The 24254-nt window shown below is 40.5% G+C and overlaps 1 protein-coding gene across 3 annotated transcripts in view; it reads left to right on the forward strand.

The window, feature by feature from the left end:
- DOCK10 (dedicator of cytokinesis 10) overlaps nt 1-24254 on the forward strand; it is a 199583-nt gene that overhangs the window by 124398 nt on the left and 50931 nt on the right. For all 3 annotated transcript variants that reach the window (XM_063132211.1, XM_063132212.1, XM_063132213.1), the window contains exons 19-29: nt 1224-1316; nt 1999-2122; nt 2675-2796; nt 4687-4773; nt 6536-6628; nt 9010-9128; nt 10429-10498; nt 19059-19172; nt 20390-20461; nt 21781-21927; nt 23205-23288. In XM_063132211.1, the coding sequence (XP_062988281.1) occupies nt 1224-1316; nt 1999-2122; nt 2675-2796; nt 4687-4773; nt 6536-6628; nt 9010-9128; nt 10429-10498; nt 19059-19172; nt 20390-20461; nt 21781-21927; nt 23205-23288 (1125 nt within the window). The remainder of the gene's footprint in view (nt 1-1223; nt 1317-1998; nt 2123-2674; nt 2797-4686; nt 4774-6535; nt 6629-9009; nt 9129-10428; nt 10499-19058; nt 19173-20389; nt 20462-21780; nt 21928-23204; nt 23289-24254) is intronic.

Genomic DNA, 24254 nt, shown 5'->3' on the forward strand with positions numbered 1-24254 from the left:
GAAAAATAAAAATGCCTATAACATTTTTGTTTTTCAAGATACACACATGTAACTGGGCACCATGATAGCTTTTAAATAGATCCTTATTCATGCCAATTTTGAAGGACATCAGATCATCCCTTGATTTTGGGGGATTTTTCAAAAGATTTACAGAAATGCAGTTATCTCTGTTATTTTTTAAGCTACACACATGTAACTGGGCACCATGATAGCTTCCACATAGGACCTTAGGCATGGCCACTTTGAAGGAAATCAGATTATGCCCTGATTTTTAGCAATTTTTTAACGATTTAACCCTGAACCATTCCCCCAATTTACAAAACTGCATTCATCTCCATCATTTTTCAAGATGCAGACATGTAACTGGTCACCATGATAGCGTCTAAATAGATCCTTAGTTGTGCCAATTTTGAAGTAAATTGGATCATCCCCTGATTTTTAGGATTTTTTTAAAGTTAAACCTCAACCACAATATCTTTCAGAAATATAGTGAAAGTGCATCTGAGAACAATATTAGCACTTCAAAGGGAACACAAATCAGGGCATGATCTGATTTCCTTCAAAGTGTCCATGCCTAAGGTCCTATGTGGAAGCTAATCTTTTAAAAAATCCCCCCAAATCAGGGGATGATCCCATTTCCTTCAAAGTGGACTTGACTAAAGATCTATTTAGAAACTATCATGGTGCCCATTTTCATGTTTTTAACTTGAAAACTAAAAAAGTTATAGGTGTTTTACATTTGCAGTGCAAGTCTATGGGGGGGGGATGGAGCTCTGGATCCGGAGCGGAGATGGATCAACCCGAAGTGAAGCAGATCCAATCCAAAAGGTGCGGATCGGGATCCGGAGCAGATCAGGGGGTCTGTGCAGAGCCCTAATTTGTATGCAATGTACAACTTTTAACTTTTTTTCCTTTGAGCACCTGGCCCCCTGCTTCTTAATCATCCCTTCATTTCAAAAGTAGTTTGTCATGTGGCATGTGGGATGGCTACTTGAGAAAGTGTGCCTTGTACTTGTGGAACTAGTTTCACAGTTCTTTGGATTCTAGCCATTATGTTCTCTCATATTATCTAGCGTCCACTTCAACTTCCCAATGTTGTTATGATGGGGATTTTTGGTATATACTGCGAGACCTCAGGTTGATAAAGCCTTCTAAGCTATGACCACAAAATCAGTTGTTGATAATACAATCCAGAAAACTTAAAGCATGTTCTCTTTAAATAGTGTATCTATGGGAAGCCTGGTGGACCATTGTTTACATCAGCGGCATATTCAGCTGTCCTACATCATTCGCAGAACCCTGATTTCTATGATGAGGTTAGTCTCTTCTTTCTATGATTAGATACAGTATCAGAGGCATCAAGCCCATGTGCACCAGTTGTTGGGGAACATGGGCAGGAGGGTGCTATTCCACTCATCTCCTGCTTATAGCTTCCTGGTCAACAACTGGTTGACCACTGTGTCAACAAAATGCTAGACTAGATGGATCTTTGGTCTGATTCCACATGGGTCTTCCTATATCTTTTATGTTGTTCTTATGAATTTTTCTACTGTGATGGATAGATTTACTTAAGATACGTTCAAAAACCAGACTGTTAATATCATTGTGAAGTATCACTTTTTCAGTTGCCATGTGGTCAGTATATATGCACACCCACTCTTGAAAATAACTTGGTCAACAATTGATCAGATCATGTGGCAATCTTCTTCCTCACCTTCCTTTTCTTCCTCTTAATATGTACTGAGTCATTCATAAGACAATGTGCAGTTGTTTATCTCTTACAAAGTAATTGAAATAGGTAATGGGGCAGAGTTTTGTATTTGTGTCAGCACTGGATGCATAGCATTTTTCCATAGAGCTATGGGTGAACTTCAAAGCTCCAGTACACATTGAAACAAGAACAGTAGCTTTAAGATCAGGATCAGGCCTTACGGTCCCTTTCTTGCTTTTATTTGAATCCATTTAAACTAAAGATAGATGTAACATTTTACATTTCAGGTCAAAATTGAGCTGCCTACTCATCTCCATAAGAAACACCACATTCTATTTTCATTTTATCATGTCACCTGTGACATAAATGCAAAAGCTAATGCCAAAAAGAAAGAAGCCCTGGAAACATCAGGTACCTATTCTTGATTTTTATTCTGATATTTTTGTGTGTGTGCCTAATTCCTATATATGCTGATTATAATCTTCGGTCAAGCATTTAAGACAAGATGTGCTTTTCTGACATGTTACTTTTATTGATTTAAATAAGACAAAAAGGTCTTTCATTACACAGGGGAAAATCACATTTGCTTACTGTCGCTTCTCCGCCCACACGCTTGTCCCTCATTATTTCCTCTTTTGAAAGAGGAAGTAAACAACTTGCACATGGCCCATTCAGTGGGCCATTTTGATCCTGCTTCTTCTCGTGCATGCAGCAGGAGATAGCAGCAACTTCTGTCTTTAAAAATAAGTCGAACTTACTGGGGTGGTTTTTTATCATGTGAAGAAGGCTAGAAGGGGTGGGAGGTGTGCGGGAGGCAAACGACATCTTGAGAGGGACCCGCGAAAATCTGTGAGTGCCCAGTAACAAGCTCTAGGACAAGATTTGATTTTCTGGTCATTTGTTGCTTCATTTTATTTAAATAAACTCCAAATTCCCTGTGCTAATATCTTCTTTTTGGCACAGTGGGATATGCTTGGCTACCTTTATTGAAAGATGACCAGCTAGTGTCTCAAGAACATAACATACCAGTGGCAACCAGTCTGCCTCCCAGTTATCTAAGCCTTCAGGATCCTGCAACTGGAAAGGTATCATGAAGTATTAATTTGTTTTCAAAGCTTTCAAGAATGTTACAATTTAAAATTTTCACAGTAGGTATACAATATTATTAGTTGCTCGTATTGCCTTATTGACATGAAGATTAAAAATGGGTTCACTTTCTACAAATGGTTGGGTATGGGAGAGAATTCAGCCTTACATATACACACTGCCTCATATGTAAAATGTTGTGCATGTGTGAATCACCACCTATATGCATAGATACATACAACACAACCACAACCTGCCCATCCCTTTCCCCTGGTGGACAGTTCTTGTGGGTTAGCATACTTGTGTATTTATTCTTTTATTTGAGAGAATGTACACAGTGCTATTAAAATATTGATAAATACCAAAATAATAAAAACCCAGACAAAATTGTGATAAAATACAGTAAAACCAATCATTAAGACAATGGCTAGGTTAGCACAAGACAACAAGCCAGAGTATGGATTGAGTGTTGATTGTCATTGAATTGTGGGTTGTTGTTAAATTATGAGTTGTTGTGTTGTGTGAACATGACTGCACTAACAAGCCATGGATGTTAACCATGAACAACCCATGAGTAGAACCCATGGTTAGTTTTGGGATGAGAACTGTGGGTTGTTTGTAGTTAACAAACCTTGGTTTGTTAGCACAGCTAGGTTCATACAACATAACAGCTCACAATTCAACAACAACCCACAGTTCAACGACAACCCACACTCAACCCATACTCTAGCTTGTTGTGTTGTGTGAATCAGGTCAGTAAAGCAATGATAAAAACAAAATCTCATTAGAAAAAAAACAGGGGTAGCTGTTGCCAGCAAAAGCACTTCTCTCCTGATCTGAATATGGAGATCATTCTAGATGGTAGGCACCAAAATTGAAAAGGCCCTCCTCTACACCATGGCCAAATGAATCTCAGTAGATCATGGTATGGTCAGCAAGCGCTCCCGCTCAGAATATAAAGACAGAGATGGACTGTACAAGAGAAGGCCGTCTCCCAGAATGCATTGTTTCACAAGATCCATTTTTATGCTGTTTGGATTACTTGAAAGACTTTTTTCCATGCTCCATGTGTAGAGCTGCCACAGTGAGGCATTCAATATCAAGGTCCTTACGTGTAAAATTTTAAAGGGGGGTGATTGTGCATCTCTGTAATCTCATACTGGACAAATATGTCTGTTCTGGACATTTGCAAATAGGTAAATCATTCTTTGATTTTGAGTCATCTATAAAGCAGGCACATATGCAACAAATCATGATATCAAAAGTGTTTTTGCTCCTATCTGTTAAGCATATTTATAAAATTTTAAATTTCTAGTGACAATAGCAATTTGACAGAATAGTCAGGTTCTAGACAGGGTGGGAAGGACTCATGGCATTGACCTTGTCCACATAGTTTCTGTATTTGAAAACATGCAATGGTTGCACTGAATCTCACTGCAGGCTAGCGATTGCAATGCTTGCTGCAACAAAACAGAGTCCAACAAAGGCTGAGGGTCCTGTCTGGATTGGTGCTGTCTGAACTTTTGAAAAGTTGAAGGTTCGGTTATTTTATAGTGGCCAGCATTTTTCCCATTATGCTTCTTGGAATGATACCTTGTAATGGTTGAGTATCATTCTGGGGCATTTTAGGACAGAAATAAGATGATGGCTAGCAGCAGTAAGGACCCAGGAGAAGTACCGACAAGGTTTGTGCCTCTCAACCTCAAAATTCACCCCACCTACAAATGTGGGCACTAGTCTGGGTACTATGGAGGTGGTAAGATATCCAGTGTGTCCTAAAGCCTAGAATGCTATCACAAGCCACAAAAACAACATGCTCACACTTACTTTGTGTTGCAAATTAAGGCATTCATTAGGTATTTTTGTGTGTGTGTTTGTATTGATTACAGCACAGTGGAAGTGACATTAAGTGGGTAGATGGAGGGAAGCCACTCTTCAAAGTGTCTTCATTTGTTGTATCGACAGTTTATACTCAGGTAAACATCATCATCATTATTATTATTATTATTATTATTATTATTATTATTTACATTTATATATTGCCCCATAGTCGAAGCTCTCTGGGCAATTTACAAAAAGTTATTATATTATCTCAAGAAAAGGCACTGCTATGTGTAGAATGTTTTCTTAATATGCAAAACTGAGTGTGTGTCTGTACAGAGAGAGAGAGAGAGAGAGAGAGAGAGAGAGAGAGATCCGATATAGGTCACCATAATTATTATTTCAGAGATATGATATTGAAAATGAATTTATAGATAGGTTATTTAATATGAATGGGAGTCAATAGTCACTTGCCCAAGGTCACACAATGAATCTTTGGGGAAGCATGAACTATCCACAATTTATAGAGATATTAATATTGTCAAAAGCAAAAGTGAATGGCTAAGAAAAAGGATTAAATGCAGTCTTTTGCCTAAAGAGGAGAGGGTGCAAGGATTGCTAAAGATGCAGAATAGAAAAATGTTGTCTGATCTTGATGGAGGTTGTCAAGAAATCCAGTATTGCTGCCACAAATCTGTTCAAGATTGAATCAAGCATGAAAAACTTATTTTAAGGATTGATGCTGAAGTGATTGGCATCACCTAGGCTGATTTTTCATTGTCTGATTTAACATTACCCAAACTGATCAAACATTGACTGCATTCACATGGCACACAAACCCATGATGGGTTGCATGCTTGAAAAGTCCACAGTAGGTTAGCGTGTCATGTGAACCCAGGCCAGTTTTATCAGGGTGGCTAGTTTTTCCCAAACAAGCCACCCTGATAACCCATGGTCTGTTGTAGAGATTGTTTTACCTTGATGGATTGGTGTGTCATCTGAACCCAGGCATGCCACCCAACTGTGGGTAAAGGGCATCAGGCAATGAGTTACTCGGTAAGAGCAGCAGAAACCCCTACAACTTACCGAACATGGCCACAATCATTTTTCACTATTGCAGCCAACCTGCTTCCAGGTTGCCAGCTTTCCCCTTGCCAGCGGTAGCCTGTCCAAAGTGCCCAAATAGCACTGACTGCCAGCTCCAATAAAGCCCCCCATCCCTGCTCCAACCATGATCCTGATTGAGCCCTTATTGTTTTGCACAAAAACAGGGCCAGGAATATTATGCATTTTCCCAGCCCAGTTTTATGGGCACAAATGTCTCCCTTTTTTAAAAAAAAAATTTGCAGGTACAACTGCGGATATCCAAAATGTAGGTGCTTTGCTTGGTTGCTGCCTTGTATGTCAAACATACAATGTGACAGTCAAGATGACACTGTAGTAAGGCTGCATTGACAGCCTTGCATTGTTGACAGGGAGGGGGAACGGGGTTTAGTTCACCCCCCTGGGATCAATATCCCCAGGATTCAGTTTGCTGCCCTGGACCTTGGGGATACCCTGTTAGGAATCTCCATGTGCCCAAGTCCCCAGCAACTGTTTTTAAGGCTGCCTAAAATGCCACCCCCCTTTTCTCTACAAATCTCCAGAACTGCTTCTGTTTTAACCTAGGGAGGGTGGTGGGAACAGCGAACATATTGTGGGTGGTGCTTCTGATTGTCTGGCAGGCACACCAACGACACATTGTGGGTTGTTTTGCAAACAACCCACATTGTATGGCAAGTTACCCATGATGGGTTGCCATGTTGTGGAAATGTGCCCTACAGCTGATTTAACATCACCCTGCCATTTATCCATTTCAGATTCCAGCCAGTATTGCTGTTGATGCTAAGTACTTTTATTTATATTTGCTGTTTTTAGGATCCATATCTGAATAGATTTTTCCAGCAGTGCCAAAGAAGGAACAAGGATCTCTCTCAACCACCTACCTCAAACTTTATCATCTCCTGTAAGGTAAATTAATGAGATATACTACAAACTAATGGTAGTTCTGATGACTAAGTAGCATTGCACTTTATATTTGCATTTTAAACAACTCTTATGCTGGGAAGGATTTAAAATTAAAATAAAATCCATAATAATGAATGTGTCATTCCTTATTATGGATTTAAGCTGCTTGAAAATAAGACTGCTAGCCCATAAAAGCATTTAGCCCAAGTGTTACTAGTGCATAAATATGTTTAATGACTCACACTTACCTGTGTTTACCATTCATGCCATGATCCATCTGTCTCCCAGTTGAAAAAAGCTTCCTGCTTGGTCAGAAAGCGTAATATCCTATTGAGCCTGTGCACCATCAGGATAAATTACTCGCACAACTGGACTTTTGCAGCTCTAAAAATAGCCCCAAATGACTGGAAATACTTGTTTCTGAAATGAAGAAGGTCAACAAAGATTGCAGAAGGGAACTCCATTAACCTGTCCTGTTCCACAAATGAGTGTCTCTCCATTGTGCAAGTGGACACTCCTGTGAGCACAACAGAATGAGCAGACACGGAGTGGCCCCATTGGATACTGGCCTTAGAGCTAATTTTTCTTCACCACTGGCAACTAGGCAAGTGGGATATTCAGGACCATTCAAGAAAATAGCTATAGATTCAAATTGCACAATTGTTGCCTTGGTTCTTAATCCAGAAAATCCTTCCCATTGCTTGGGTGGATAGGCTGTAAAAGACCACGATGCCATCCCTCTGTCCTAGGCCCTTGAGTCTACTTTTATAGCTATTATAAGCAATAATGGCCTTATTTACATAATTATTAAACTTCTTTCTTGGCCACTACTACTATTTCTGATGTCACTTCTATCATGAAGTAAATGTGTATATTGGAATATGTGATCTGCAAACTTCCTTATATGTTTTAATTCACAAGCATCTGCAAAATGTTCAGCCTGTAAAAGCAAAATTTAGACTAAATCTGAATCATTATGTCATTCACTTTGGGTTTTCCTCATTCAAGCAGCTGCTGGACACAGGGTAAGTGGCAGGATGAGGAAATGTGATCATTAACCAAACCCTTTACTTTGTGGTAAATTTTCCATAGCTCAGTCTTCAGCATACTGCTGGCACTAGGGGAATGAGGCTTCTCTAACTGTTCCTTAAAGTTCATAAAACAGCAGAGGGTCAAGCTGTTAGAGAGACATTGAATTTATATAACCATGATACTCATTTTTTCTTTCTTTCTCACGTTTATATCATTTCTTCCAAGAAGGAAATATATATAGAAATGTATATTGCACACCTTAAAACTAACCATAAAATACAATAAACTTCCAAACAAAATTGCAATATAATAAGAGCAGGGACAAGTGAAACAGATGCCTAAACTTACACCAAGCAGGATATTGCACTATGAAAGCGGTATATAAAAGGCAAAAACCACACTTCTGCTTTGTAGCGATATTGAAGCGCACTGACAACTGTTGGGGCCCACTGACACATACCATATACCGCTTTCATACCGTTATATCCTGCTTGGTGTAGATTAGGCCAGAGGCATCAGAGAAAGACATATCTACCTGATTAAACAATTGGCTGCCTAAACAGGAAGGTTTTTGCCATACAGTGGGACACACTAAGAGAGGGGACCAATGGAGCCTCCTAGGGCCATGAGTTGTACAATTTTGGTTTGGCCACAGAGAAGGATGTTTCACTTGTCCCTTTCAGCTGCATCTCAACCATAGTTGGGACATTGAGAAGACTGCATGATCTTGGGGCGAGGGCAGAGTTGTGTGGGAGGAGCCAGTCCCTCATGTATCTTGGACCTAAGGCAATTAGAGCTGTAAAGGTCATCACCAATACTTTGAGTTAAGGCAAGAAGCACATTGGTATAATATGATCCTGTAAGCATATCACCAGCAGCAGCAGCATTCTTGCTGCTGCATTTTTGGAACTAACTGCAATTTATGGAGGTAACCCCATGTAGAGTGCATTATAATGTTCCAATCTAGCTGTAACTAAGGCATGTGTCGCCATGACTAGGTCTGACATCATCAGGAATTGCAGCACCAGCCTAAGCTCAAATATTTCAGAACTAGAAATCAAAAGCTACTTAGGTTGAGAGAGTGTGATCAGGTCAAGGGCACCCAGTGAGCTTCATGGATGAGTGCAAATTCAAACCCAGATCTCCTTTCTCCATTTTCAACACTCTAATTATTGCACAACTCTGTTACTGTCTTCATATATTTATTTAAAAATATATAAACACTACAGGCTTTTACAATGATGTATAACTCGATTGACATAAATGAAATTGTGTTCATGTTCATCCGTCATGAAACAGTCGAGAATCAACTTCCTTCTCATGTACCTTTTTGTATTTTGTTTTGTAATTAGCATTTGCTTAAAATTGAGAAGATCCATGTAATCGTGAATTTTCTGCCTGTGATTCTAAACCAGCTCTTCTGGGTTCTTGTACAGAATAAGGAGGATGAGGTTACAACTGCAGTTACAAGGTATCTGCTGCTTTATTTTCTATTGTATTCATTTCATGTTTGGATTGTAGTGCAATCACTTGTTTTAGTCAAGCTCTAGTCGCTTACTAGCACCAAGATTGGCAATGCCGTGTTGTTTTTTTACTTTCCTGTTTGCTTGATGAAAAGGGTTCACATGCAGGGGAAAGGGTGGCCAGGAAACTATTTTTAGAATGCACCTTCACAGAACACACCTCTGGCTTATATATTTATTTTGGCTCAAGAATATTTCAATGAAGCTTTCAATCCACTTCCATTAAATTTATTAAGCAGAGTTTTGCAACTGACTTCACAGAGGCTGCATCCTTGCTAAGGAAGCCAAACACTTTTGGCATGCCCAGGGATGGATCCATTCCACTCTGGCTAAACCCCAGAGTGGATTGTGAAATCCGGAATAAATGGTATAGAATGTTGTACTGGACTGATCTTCTGTCACTTTTAATCCACTGTAAGGCCTTAGCTAGACCTAAGGATTATCCCAGGCAAATGGAGGGGTCATCCCTACCTGCTCCCGGGATCCCCTGTGTGACATTTGGATGCACAGGGATGATCCTGGGACAATCCCGGGATATAGGTCTGGTCTAGCCATGCCCCCAAACACTATTTTTCTCCCCCTCCCCTCCCCTCCGCTTTTCCCCCATGAGCAGCCAGTTCTCCACACATACAGTTCTTGCATTTTCTTTTCAAAAACCTTCTACATTTGGCCAGTGAAAACAGATTTGGAGAATTTTTTGGTTCAGAAAAATGGTCCTTCGATTAACTAGAATGTTTCACATTTTCAGTGCAATCCTATACACACTTAACACAAGATGTAGTGGTGGCCATCAATTTGGATGGCTTTAAAAGGGTGTTACATAAATTCCTGGAGGAAAAGGCTATCAATGGCTACTAGTCCTGATGGCTATGTGCTACTTCCAGTAGCAGAGGCAGTAAGCCTATGCAGACCAATTGTTGGGGAGCCTGGGCAGGTGGATACAGTTGCACTTGTGCCCTGGTTGTGGGTTCTTAGTCGACAGCTGGTTGGCCACTGTGTGAACAGAATGCTGGACTAGATGGATCCTTGGTCTGATCTAGCATGGTTCCTCTTATGTTCTTATGTACATGGGATTAAGCAAAATTTAAATCAATGGTACTTACTTCTGAGCAGATGTCTATAGGATTGCACAGATAAATAGCATTGCACTGTTAGTTGAGTTCAGTGTTGAATGTCCAAACAGAAACTTGGCTGCTACATGTCTTTCTTCATCATATTACATGGTCACTCTGTAATTGTACTTTACAGGGTACTTACTGATATTGTTGCCAAGTTTCAAGAAGAACAATTAGACCACTGTATCCAGTCATATGTAACGGTAAGAGTATTTAACTCCATTTTTGATCGTCTCTGTTATTTTCCAGTTCTTATCCCATGTTGGGCACCTTCCATGACCTTTGTGTAATAAGTCTGTAAACTTCCCCTATTAGCTGACCATGGCAATTTATGAGTTGTTTCTCTTGTAGGGATTAACATGCTGCAAATGGTCAAGGGAACCTCATTAGTAAATTTTAATAAGGAGGGCACCCTTCTTTGGCAGCTTTTCTGTGTACTTTGAAATCGATTGAGCTGTGATATTTTCTTAGCTTTTTTTTCTCAAGGAAACCTTTCTGTTGTCTAAATTACAGCGCTTTTGTACCTGTTTATGGTATGTGAAATGTTTTTTAATCTTCCAGCATGACTCTTTGCACATTTTTGTGAATTGGCACGGCTTGTTCCGTCTCTTCCATTCAGTTGTCACTCAAAGTGCATCATTGAACTTGTGAGGGATCATTTAGGAAGTCAACACTGAGTTCCTTTAAAAGCAGATCCTTGTATGTAGTACCAGGATAAGTGCTCCTTGAGCTAACCACAAAAAAAGCTACTGAAGTGTTTGGCAAACTGGTCCACTAAGTAGGGTTACTGGATTGCATCTACAGATGTGAAGACCCGGGCTGGGGGACACACACAGAAAGAGGGGATTGGAAAACATTGTTTGTTTTGCATGGAGGAGGGGGATCCCAAGCTATCACATCTCTAGTTGCTGAACATGTCCCTAGGATCCCTTTTCATCATGTTTCTGTCTTATTTTCCTTTATTCATTTAAAATATTTCTAAACTGTTTATTATTATTTTTAAAAAACCTCTAGCTAGTGTGCAATACAAAACAGAATGAAAGCAACAAGATAAAAATCCATAAAACAAATAAAGGTCAGCAAGGTACTGGGTCCAACATCAGTCATCAGGAAAAGCCTGAGTAAAAAGGTGTGTCTTCCAAAGATGGTGGAAACACATCAAAGATGATGCTTCATTTACAGCCAAGGGAAAAGCATTCCAAAGCCGAGGGGCAAGAGCACAAGATGCTCCTTTCCAGGTCACTGCCACAGGAAAATCTGTAGGATGCAGTGACATTCATAAAATCTCCCCTGACCAATGCAGCAGTCTAGCAGGCTTATAAAGAAGGAGATGGACCCTCAGGTCACCTGGTCCCAAGTTGTTCAAGGCTTCATCTCTTAACAACAAGATCTTGAAGATGTCCTGGTAGCAAATGGGCTGCTAGTGCTGTTCCTTCAGCACATGCATGATGTGCACATGACCCAGTGCCCACTTACCATGCGCACCACCATGTTCTTCACCAGTTGCAGCTTCCAGATCAATCTCAAGGGAGGCCACACAGTAATCCAATCATGAGGTTACCAGTGCATGAATCACAGTGGCCCAGTTATCCCTGTCCAGAAAACAGCGCAGATGGCACACCGGCTGAAATTGGTTACAGGCCCTCTTGCCCCAGAGAAAACCTGTTGTTATTATAAAACACTTTCCCTGCTATAGTACTGAAAGAACTGTACAGCAATTTTAAAACAAAAAAGTCATTTAAGGGTGCAATCCTATGCATGTTGACAGGGCTGGCACGGCTATAGAGGCAACTCAGGCGGCAGCCTAGGGCGCCAAGCAAACGAGGGCGCCGAACGGCACACCCGGAAGCTGCTCTCCTAGAGCGGCTTCTGAGTACACTGTTCCAAAGCCGCCGCCCCCCAACCCCAGCGTCCTGGCTTCGAAGCCAGCGCCCAGCCGGAAGCTGCTCCTGCCTTCGAAGCCAGGACACTGGGGTTGGAGGCGGAGGCTTCAGAACGGCACGCCTGGAAGCCACTTCCGGGCACGCTGCTTCGAAGCCTCCACCCTGCCCCCAACCCCAGCGTCCTGGCTTCAAAGCCAGGAGCGGGAGCGGGGCGGAGGCTTCAGAACGGCGCGCCAGGAAGCCATTTCCGGGTGTGCCGCTTCGAAGCCTCCGTCCCGCCCCCCAACCGCAGCGTCCTGGCTTCAAAGCCGGGAGCGGGCATGCGCGCATGGGGCGGCGGGGTGGAGGCTTCAGAACGCGCCTGCCTAGGGCAAAATATAGTCTGGCGCCGGCCCTGCATGTTGACACAGAAAAACATCCTACAAATCCTAGCAACCCCCAGCCCAGCATGGCTGGCTAGAGAATGCTGGGAGTTGTACAGCTTTTTTCTTATGTAAACATGCATAGGATTGCACCCTAATTCATATTTTTTAAAAAAACAACATCACTGTGCAAATAGTTCACAATTACAGTTTACATAGAACTTCCATTTCAGCCCAGGACAGATGTAAAATGTTTAACTTGCTAGTGAAAAGAATACTGAGAGGTGGGGGAATGTTTCTCTCAAATCAGGGAGTTACACAAATTCAGTGTGACCACTAAGAAGTTCCCGCTCCAGACCCTAATTAGCCTAACTTCCTGAAAGGGTGGGATCAAAAGCAGAGCATCCTCATTCTCAGTGGTGTTTCTTTGAATGATTGCTTTAACAATAAATGTATAAATATAGAGCTTCTTGCACTCCCTCCTGTCTTTAGTGGGGTTTTGGGCTTCACTACACAAGGCTTTATTTATTTATTTATTTATCGAATTTATATACCACCCCATAGCCGAAGCCCTCTGGGTGGTTTACAAAAGTCGCTAATGGACGTTTGTGGGTCTTTCACACAATTTCATCAACCTCCAAGGCCTCTTGTGCTTTATATCCTTTATCCCAGGTTTTTTCTTAATGGGGAAAATGCAGTAATAAATTTTAATCGTGATTTGAAGCAGTCCAGTGGCAACTGCATTTCTGGAATCTCACTGTATCACAGATATACCATAGCACTATCTAGTGAAACTTGCAGAGAAAGGAAATCCCCCCCCCAAAGGCACATGTAAAGGAGCCGATTTTAATCCTGTAAAGAATCCAGAAGCAGAAGCCCCAGTAAAGGTGCAGGATAAAAGCCTGGTGTAGAGAAGCCCTATGTATCATCAACATATTCTCATAAGAATCCAAGCATCTACAGATCATATACATATTTTTTCAAAAGCATGAAGACCCAGCGGTAGCATTGATGGGCACAGATCTGCTATTCTACTGCATGTTCACTAGAGTCAGTTAGGCTTAAAAAAAATAGAGCAGCTATAAATATTACCTAGCATAAGGCAATCCCTCCCCCCACAACTTAGTGTTCAAGATGTACTGGATTATCAATAATAATCACAAATAAATAGGAGAAGAAGTAATAGTTTTAAACTAAAGGGAGATAGATTTAGATTAAGTAGGAAAAACTTAGTATGAAATTTACCATATTTCTTCGGTTGTAAGACGCCATTGATTGTAAGACGCACACTAATTTCAGTACCACCAACAGAAAAAAAAAACCTAAGACACACCCGTGATTCTAAGATGCACCCCGTTTTTATTGATGTTTATATAGGGAAAAAAGTGTGTCTTAGAATCGAAGAAATAGGGTGGTAGTAAAATAAGCTATTCTAGGTAGTTGTGAAACCTGCTTTATTGGACATTTTCAATAAGAGGTTAGATAGATATATCCCTTGGTAATGCTTTAGGAAGAGAACATCCTTTCTTGGTTAAGCAGAAGAATGAAATGATCTATTTGAGTGTCTTCAGTTTTTATGATTTCTGAAATGTGTACCTCATGATGGGCATTGCTTACAATAGAAAACTTCAGCTTCCAACTGTCATCTGCAAATATGACTTTTGATCTAGAGCAGACTGAACACGTTTACATAATATATTTCTTTATGAGAATTTCTTAAATAAAAAAATACTTAAACTCTCAAGTAATTGTCAAGCCTCATACAGTTTGATTCAAAACACCACTTGTCAAAAAAACAATTAGGAGATGTGTTTAGTTCAAATCTGTAAAGACAATAATGGCCTGATAATATTTAAGACTTATGGCAACATTCCATGAGTGCTTACATTGTGATTTACTGAATTCTGCACCGGTAAAATATCACAAATCATTGAAGGCAGATATACCAGCAGGAATATAAAGTATCTGGATATAAATCCTTTTCTATTTGGCTTTGTGCCTAGAAGCTTAAGTGGCATAACATAAATTGCAGCTATAATGCTTATACATTTTTGTGACAAGAAAACACATTTCACTTTTCCATCTGGGTCTCTCACAGTGCAATCCTAACCATGTCTACTCAGAAGTAAGTCCCATGGACTTCATTAAGACTTACTCCCAGCCTTAAGCTGGGAGTAAGTCTTAGACAGAAAAAACTCTTACAACTCCCAGCATTCCCCAGCCAGCTTTTTTCTATCTAAACATGCACAGGATTTCATCCTTAGAGTATTTGTTTTCATGTTTGTGGTTCTTTGACTCATCAATATAAAAAGTGCATACTTACACGGTGATTGTGATACGAAAAATTAACAACTTTCTAATTAACTTGAAGTTGTAAACGATTCAGCATTCATAAAATATTTTCAATATTATTGATGTTAATTTTGCATACTTACTACTTCTTTTTTAGCTAAAGCTGAAAAGCTAATAATAATGAGGATTCGCCTAGAGGAATTTTAGGAAATGTGTACAAACTGCCCTGTTTGTGAAAGCAGGAACATTTAAAGATGTAATCAATCCCAAATAGCTTACAAACATTCTGAAGACTCTTAAGGGTGATCATATAGCGGCGGCCAAGAAAATAGGCTGTGAATCAGGAACTCTGCACTTCACTACTGTCATGGTCTCTAGGTCTGCTTTCCTCAACCTCAGCCTTCCAGATGTTTTGTACTACAGCTACCATAATCCCTAGCCCATATGTAACCTGAAACATCTGGAGAAGGCCTTAAGCAAGCCGCTGTCTACACTGTCAATGGGAATAATGATACTGTATTGTTGTAAGGGTTAGAACAAATAATAGGCAGTACCTAACTAGTGGAAACTAGTGATGTTGCACTAGTGGAAACTAGGCTCCAAAGTATGTGCAAGAGGAGAATCCAAGTAAAGTGACATTCACACAAGCACAGTTGTGTAATCTATTTTCAATATGGAGCAGTATAAAAATATTGTAAAAAATAAATAAATAACTGGTTGCACAATACACTTGCACAAGCGGTTATGCAAGCGTAATGCAGAAGTGGTTGTACAAGTATAATGTGCAACAAGTTACACAATGGCTTATGCTATAGAAAGATTCAACGAAGCTCCACTAGCACTATTTGAGTTTGCAGAGTAACACTGCCCAATGTATATGTTCTTCAACTGCTATTCTTTAGGGCTGCGCACCACCCTGTATCCAAATTTCAGACTGAGGTAGGGCGATTCGGACCAAATTGGTCCAGATCCAAAGTGGTCTGGAGCAGGTTGCAGTGGGTCTGAACTGCTGCTTAGGACCACATTGGAGCGATCCAGATAATTACCTAGTTCTGTCGGTTGCATGAGTGGCCGGACTTTCTGGCCATAAAGGGCCATTTCCACAAGGAAATGGCACTTTATGGATGTCATTGTGTACAACATTAGATCTACAAAAATACAGAGCCTCCATCTTCAGTAAAAAAAAAATGGTGGCTCGCATGGAGAGCAGGTGGCTGCCAGATGCGAGCAGATGGGTCCGGTAACTCCCAGCCACTCGCATGGTTTGGCAGTTGGGGGCAAGGGGTCATCAAGCCATATTTGGCAGTTGGGGGGGGGGGGTCTGACGAACTCCCAGTTGGGATGGTTGGCCTCATGCCATCTTTCCCAGGCACCTGCCACGCAGCTTCTCAGCAAGCACCCAGGAAAATGGACATTCAGATGATTCAGATGTCCGAGGCTCAATCCAGATTAGGATCCAAAGCAGTCGGACTGGGTCCAAATTGGGCCAAGGTGATTAGGGCAGATTTGGAAGCTCTGGATCATCCTCCAAAGTAGGTTGGAGGGCCAATGCACAGCCATACTATTTTTATTAGTTTTAATCTAAGGCTTGAACTTGACATTACAGCAGAAATGGGGCTGCTACCAAAGCCTCCATTCTCATCCTCTCCCTTCTCAGGATATCCAACAGAAAAGCATGATGTCATCAGTCTATCTAATGATGTCACACCCTGTATTGAGTATCCTTAGACCCTACGGGAAAGAGCGGGGAAGTAGACATGGGGAAAGCTGTAGCCTTGCATCTGCTGTAACATCAAGTTCCAACCTAAGAAGAGTGTGTGACAAAAGATTTATGAAGGAACAATTTCATGATCAGTTAAGCTTAATGCTGTTTCATAACACACACAGTACATAATTCCCTTTTTACAACTCATATTCCATTAGCCAAATTATGCTCAGAGTGACACTAATGCAAATCTGAAAATTCAGTGGAGTATTGTTCAGGTGCAAATGACAAAAGAATATGTACGTGTTTAATTAGTTGTTGCTAATAGTATTCTCTGATTAATATACTCAGAACAGCATGGACTGAATGGTTGGTTTGCTCAGTCTTCCCATACTCCAAAGATAGGCTAAATGTGCCAGTCATTCCATTTCATACATTTCTGGATTGGCTAATACCTGACATTTTGAGCAAAGGAATGGTGCATGTGCAACATAATTGCAGGTGTTGATAATTCCATGCTGGAAGGAGTGATGCTTTAATATTTAAATGTATATTTTCCACATTTCACTGTTTATTTTGTCTCACTTGGAATGTTTTAAATGGATTGTTATTCCTTCTTGTTGAAAAAGTCTTGTTTTTTGTACATAAAAAAGCAATTAAAATGACAAGAACCTCTAGGAAAATTTGCACCCATCAAACACTAACAATTCTGGTAGCAAGCTTGTATATAAAATAGGAATGTTGGTCTGGTTGGATCATATGTCTACTCATTTGTTGGTAGGTAATATTTGTTTTGATAGGACTGGAGTTTACTCAAGCCCCTTTTAGTAGCACCTTCCCAAGATAGTGTTGCTGAGTAGTTACGACAGGTGGGGAAAGAAAACCTCCCTGGGGTCTTGATCAGAAACTTCAATACATATATCATCAAAAGAGCTTTATAGAGTCAGAATAAGAACATAGGATACATTAAACAAAAAACAGCCCTAAATCTTTAAACTATCTAATCTACACAGAGTCCAAACTTGCTCCCGCATGTCAGTAACCAGGGAATGCCTTATGAACCACCACCACCTTGTTGGGAGAGAAGCCTGCGTCCAGAACAGTAACACATCCAGCTACCAACCAACCAACCACTATCACCCATCTCAAAGGAGCACATCCTTTTATGAAGGCTAACCAAAAGAAGAGGGCCAAAGAGTCACACACCTGCTCCTGATTAGACTGGAACAGAAAGCGGGCAGCTGTTAATTAGCAGAAAAAAATACTTGGCTCACTTCCAGTAAACCAACTATCTCGAGAGAGACTTGATAGAAGAAATCAGCCATGTGAAGATGCCGCGTGCCACATTTGTCTAATAAACAGAAGCATTTTTTAAAAAATAGCTGATCTAGCCTTTACTTGAAGAGTTGGTTCTTTCCTTAGTTTTGTTGCAGGATCCAGTATCTTAATGAAATTGAAACAAAAAAGGGGGATAAGTAAACAAACCCACAGATTCCTAGAGCATGTGAAATATTCACAATACAATCCTACACATGTCTACCCATGGAGTTCAATGGGGCTTACTCCCAGGTAGCTGTGTATAGGACTGCAGCCACGGTCACAAAAACAAGTAAGCATGTACAATTCACTTTCAGCCTTAAAACTAACATTTGCCTTCACTGATTCATCTTAATCTGTGGAAGTTTGCAGCCTTGTTCTCAGGTGGCCCTCTTAACTAGAGGCTAAACTATTTGTGATGCAGGAGTTTTGATCACAGATCCCCTAAACATGTTGCTGGATTGCAACACCCACCATCCTTCACGTTTGGTTATGCTGGCTAGGGCTGGGGCAAGTTGTAGTCCAACAACCTCTAGTGGGCCAAATATTTCCCATCCCCGATTTAAATGCTGCACAGCAGTCCAGGGCTAGTACAGGTTAGTAAATATGAAAGATACAGACACACTGATTGTAGTAATGGCCTCTGTTCATACATAATTCCTATCTTTGATTATCTCACTAGACTGCATATAACTCCTCCTGAACCTGAGGGCCCTGAATTGATACCCTTCTGCTTGCTTGTTCTCTCTGCTTTTATTGGTAAAGGGAGCACATGAAATCAACGCAAGAAGTTCTGCTTAAAAATTTAATGCGAAGGCCATCCCAACACTGTTGTTATTGCACATATCAATGTTACATTGGGCTGGTTCGCACAACACGACAGTCTATCATGGATTATTTAACTCCCAATGAACTATGTTGTGTGCCAGCCACCATTTTGAAAATGTGTCATCAAAACCCAGCTCTCACATAATCCTCTGCTTGTTCTAACCTCCAATGTCTGGGTTGGCATCATCCCCAACCAGGGGTTGCAAATTCCAACTTTGCCCGGCACATGCCATGGTGAACCACAGCTTAAATAACCCACAGTGAGCCCTGGCATGTTGTGTGAACTGAGTCATTCAGTCTGCAAAGACTAACTTTCTCTCTACTATTTCTCTGTGTTTTTACGTTATGAAATCCTGCTTCCCCCATCCCATTTTAGTATGTATTCAAAACCAAGTCATTTGAAGAAAGGACTGTTCATGAGGAGCTAGCCAAGAACATGACTGGTCTTCTGAAGTCAAATGAGCAAAGAACAGTGAAGCATGTTTTAAAGGTAAATCTTTCTCTTTCATATTTTCCCAGGCAAGAATTGTTGGAAAAGTTTGAATAGATTTACAATTTTCGACATGCCCCAGGTGTGTGCAGTTCGGTATTATCTGCTCCATGCAGCACAGAGTGCTACACTTCCTCCATGTATGTGTGTGCTTATCCTCTCTATTGAAGTGAGTGGAGCCGTCTGCATAAGCAGACGCACCATGTGTCCATAGAATGCACATGAAATTTTGGATTGAGGCAATAGTATTTAAGGCAAGGAGATATGATAGTTGATTTTCAAGGGCAGCTATATTGGAAGAACTTCAGTTCAAAGAATACCAGAACCTAGAATTCACTCTGAACTCTGAAAAATACAGTCAGAACTTAAAACTGAAATGTGGAAATGGAAGTTTAGGTCATTCAGTTTGAGATTTGGGGGTATTCACCTACTGATTTCTAGTTTGATACTAGCTCTGTTCTAAGGATGTCGGAAAAATCTTTAATGGAATCAAACTGTTTTGGATTTCTGTAAAACTGACCTGTGGATTCTGCAGCAGACCAGTTTTTCCTAAGTCGTGCAAATTCTGTGGACTTGTGGACCATTTTTTTAAACTTGTTCAAATTTGGCACCAATTTAGTTATACAGACATGTGTAAAATACAAAAACACTGGTGAAATGCACATTTCCCCCATTGGCTAAAGTGTGAAAATGCACATTTTTGGTGGGATTTGCACATTTGGGGGGGGGGATTTGTGCATTTGTACAAATGCAAATTTGCACAAATGCAAATTTGTGCAAATTCAGAAACTCGCTGATTCTCCCTACAGCTCCAAGTGCCAAGACCCACCCTGTTTTTTAGGATTCCCTAGACCTCTGGAACACCTGGGAGGGGGCTTCAGAGGGGAGGAATCATCATCAGAGGTCACCCTCTCAACCTCTTTCTCCAGGGCTATTGTACATATGCTGGCTACAAGTCTGGGTCCAACCCATTGTATATTATATACAGTATTTACGAGTACACAAGCCAGAAATTCATTTAGATCCCTAACTGTGAAAAGGAAAGTCAGTTTTCTCATAGTCTGCATAATCATGCCAGCAGCTCAGCAGCTTTATGGCAACTTGGGCTGCTCAGGTCACAGAAAATGTTCCAAGTGTTTTGTCAAGTAAGGAAAGATCAATATTACTGTCATCATGACGTCTCACTGTTTTTCTTTTCTTCTTTAAATTTTCAATAGCACTCCTGGTTCTTTTTTGCCATTATATTAAAATCAATGGCACAGCATTTGGCTGATACAAACAAAGTACAGGTAAGTCCGTATGATTCCCTTCATTATAAATTAGCAGACATCAGTACTTAAACGTGTAGTTATTTAAAATATTTTACTCATCCCAGGAACATCAGTGAGGATGGTGTGATACTTCATTGTATACTGAATTTCTCAGAGGTTTCTCAATCTCTGATAGTTCAGTAACCCCCTGCCTGACTTCTCCTAGGTAGGGATTTGTGAATGTCTTGCTTAGACAAACATGAGCAAATAAGTATTCAACATTATCTTTCCTTCACTCTGTTTGACAGTGCTAGGAGCAACTTTGGGTACAAGTCATTTTGGTTCTCTGGCATCCCTCCACTTAAAAAATGCACATTGTAAAATTGTGTTCTTAAATGCTCTGTTTTCCTATACTAAGCTTGTTCCTTGGCCAGGCTTAACAAAATCTGAAAACTCCTTCAATATGCTAATGAATGTCAAGTTTAATTCTGATAGCTGAGATGCCTTGGGATTATATAAACTGTAGTAATGACTGCCTTGGGGAGGGGGGGAGAGGATATAGTTCCTACAAATGAGAGTACTGTTGATGAGAACTCCGTAGTGAGACTCTCAAAGAAAAGTTACAGGGTATAATTCAGATAAATACTGTAGCCAGCAGAGACAAAGCTGTGTCTGGCATAGAATGGATGTCCAAAACATCTGGAGGGCACCTGTTGCCTACCTCTGTAGTAGACAATCCTAAATTTGATGGATCAACGGTCTGACCTGATATAAACCATTCTTCTAGAATTGATATAATGACCTTTTGGTTCCTCCCATGAAGTGATTCCACACCTATTTATTTATTTATTTATTTATTGCACTTATATACCACTCCCATAGCTGGGGCTCTCTGGGCAGTTTACAGAAATTCTAAAATTAAGATAAAAATGAGTATACAAAATTTAAAATTCTAAAACACAGAATATACACACATAAAGCATTAAAAACCGTTAAAAAACTAAACATATGGGTGATTAAGATGTGCCGCCATATACCTGGGCAAAGAGGAAAGTCTTAACCTGGCACCGGAAAGATAGCAGCGTTGGTACCTATACAAGTTATAGCAAGTTGATTCGAAGGCCTGCCCCGAATATGCTACAGGCTGTATCAACCCCAGAGACCTTAATTTCATCATAACCCTATTGCCAATTAGGAAAAATGTCCCACACACTTCACCAGTGCAACTCCTGTATTGAAAGTTTTGAAGGTTGTAGCTTTAGTTTGTTACATTGTGTTCATGGGGTGGGGGCACTTTGGAACGGGAGTGTCATCAGGACTGGATTTTAATTCTAAAGAAGTTCCTGCTGTCTTTTCAGATTCCTCGCTCTCAGAGGTTTCCAGAGTCATTCCAAAGTGAGCTAGATACGCTCATAATGATCTTATCGGATCATGTTGTTTGGAAACACCGAGATGCACTTGAAGAGACAAAGAATGCAAACCTTAGTGTTGGCAGGTTCCTGAAGGTAAAATGCCCTTACAACAAATAGCCTCTCTTTTGCTTTAGTAAGGTCTGATCTGCATGTTACTGGGCCCACAGAGTCATTGCAAACACTATCAAAGTGAAAGTTTATCCATGTTGCTGGCATAATGTGGAGTGTTCCATGCAATACAGGTCATCTATATTACATGAAGAGTTGACATGCTATTGTTGAACATTTTTAGCCACATGATAGACAGCACAACAACCTTGTGAGGCAGGCCACTGTTGTTCATATAGAGTTGATGTTGAAGTTTATTTTATTTTATTTATTTAGTTATTTATTGCATTTTTATACCGTCCAATAGCCGAAGCTCTCTGGGTGGTTTACAAAAGTTAAAACCATTAAGAACATAATAAAACATCCAACAATCTAAAAACCCAAATACAAAATACAATATAAAAAGCACAACCAGGATAAAACCACACAGCAGAAATTGATATAGGATTAAAATACAGAATTAAAACAGCAAAGTTTAAATTTAGTTGTTAAAATACTGAGAAAATAGAAAGGTCTTCAACTGGCGACGAAAAGAATACAGTGTAGGTGCCAGGTGGACCTCTCTGGGGAGCTCGTTCCACAGCCGGGGTGCCACAGGAGAAAAAACCCTCCTCCTAGTAGCCACCTGCCTCACTTCCTTTGGCAGGGGCTCAAGGAGAAGGGCCCCTGTGGATGATCTTAATGTCCAGGCAGGTACATATGGGAGGAGGCGTTCCTTCAAATAACCTGGCCCCAAACCGTTTAGGCCACACAATCTTAAAAGTAGGATGGGACTTAAGCCAAAGTTTACTAAATATATTTTTGGAGTTCTAGATCTTTGGATCTTTGGGCCAAAACACATTATTTAAATCTGTATCTAGCAGCTACATCTTTTTCCCCCTTTTTACTCTAGAGAAGGTGCAAAGGGGCTACTCTGGATTTTAAAATCCCCCACACTAGGGTCCTGATCCAGACTGGGCTCTTTGTCCCTACTCTAGTTTAAAAATGGTATGGGGGTTGTACCTGCTAGATATAGATTTAAAGTAATGAGTTCAAAGCAGTGCAATATCTCTTAATCTCATAGTGCTATGTACACAAGTTGACTTCCTTGTTGATCTGAAAGCTTGAATGTGGACCATGTTCTGTCACAGAGACAGAACATGGTCCACATTCAGTTTATTGTTTGCCAGGATGGTAATAACCCTGTTTCCTTATTGCCTGTCTTTTGTTGTTAAAATCTCTTTCCCAGATAAATAATTATAATAATTTCATTTTTGTCTTAGCGTTGTTTCACATTCATGGATCGAGGAATTGTATTCAAGCTGATCAACAGCTATATAAGCATGTTTGGGCCAGGTGACCACAAGGTGAGAAAATAGATATCTATATAAACTTTCAGCTCACTTCTTTTGCAACAGAGACAGTATGAGAAAGAGTTGGTCTCTCCATTATATTTCTCTTCTTTTGCTATTGATAAACAACATTTTACGAAGATATATATAGAGCTTCCTCAGCTGTGCAATACTTCCCCATCCTATGCACTCCTTAAGGTTATGTCCAGTCTTATCCTTCCAAGATTGTGGGGGCATGCACTGTTCATACTGCCTTCCCTCTAGAAATCTGGCCCTGACTGAATTTTTCTTCATAAAGGAAATACTTAAAAGTATTACTACTACGTATTTCTTCGATTCTAAGACGCCATCGATTCTAAGACGCACCCCATTTTTAGAGATGTTTATTTGAGAAAAAAGGGCATCTTAGAATCAAAGAAATACTTCCCTCACCGCCCAGCCAACCTCCCCCCCCCGCGCTTTCTTCTAATGGTTGTGTCCTTTTCTTTTTTCCCTCTGTGAGAGAAGAAACTGCCATTTGCGCGGGAAGAAAGGGGGGCGTTGAAACAAAGAGTAAACTTAACTCTCCAGTCCCGCTCTTTACTTGTCTGTGCACCAGGGGATGACGACACTCGAGTAAGTCCCATGGAAATAGATGGGACTTACGAATAAATTTGCCTAACAAAAAAACAGGCGCTTACCCAACCAGCTCCTCGCTCGCATGGCTCGAGGCTACTGCAGGAGCTTCCTCTTTTCCTCTTACCGTATTGCTTCGTTTCTAAGACACCATCGATTCTAAGACGCAGTCCATTTTTAGAGCTCTTTATTTAGGGAAAGAAGTGTGTCTTAGAATTGAAGAAATACGGTATATCTCCACTGCCATGTATTATGTGATCCATGTTTGATCTCCTATAATGCCCTTGCATCCCAAGTAGAAAATGTGAAAATGAATATTGTACCCTTATTCCCATGTATCACTGGCCCTTCATAGCTACTCAGAAA

The sequence above is a fragment of the Elgaria multicarinata genome, chromosome 8, assembly GCF_023053635.1.
Source record: "Elgaria multicarinata webbii isolate HBS135686 ecotype San Diego chromosome 8, rElgMul1.1.pri, whole genome shotgun sequence".
Classification (NCBI taxonomy): Eukaryota; Metazoa; Chordata; class Lepidosauria; order Squamata; family Anguidae; genus Elgaria; species Elgaria multicarinata.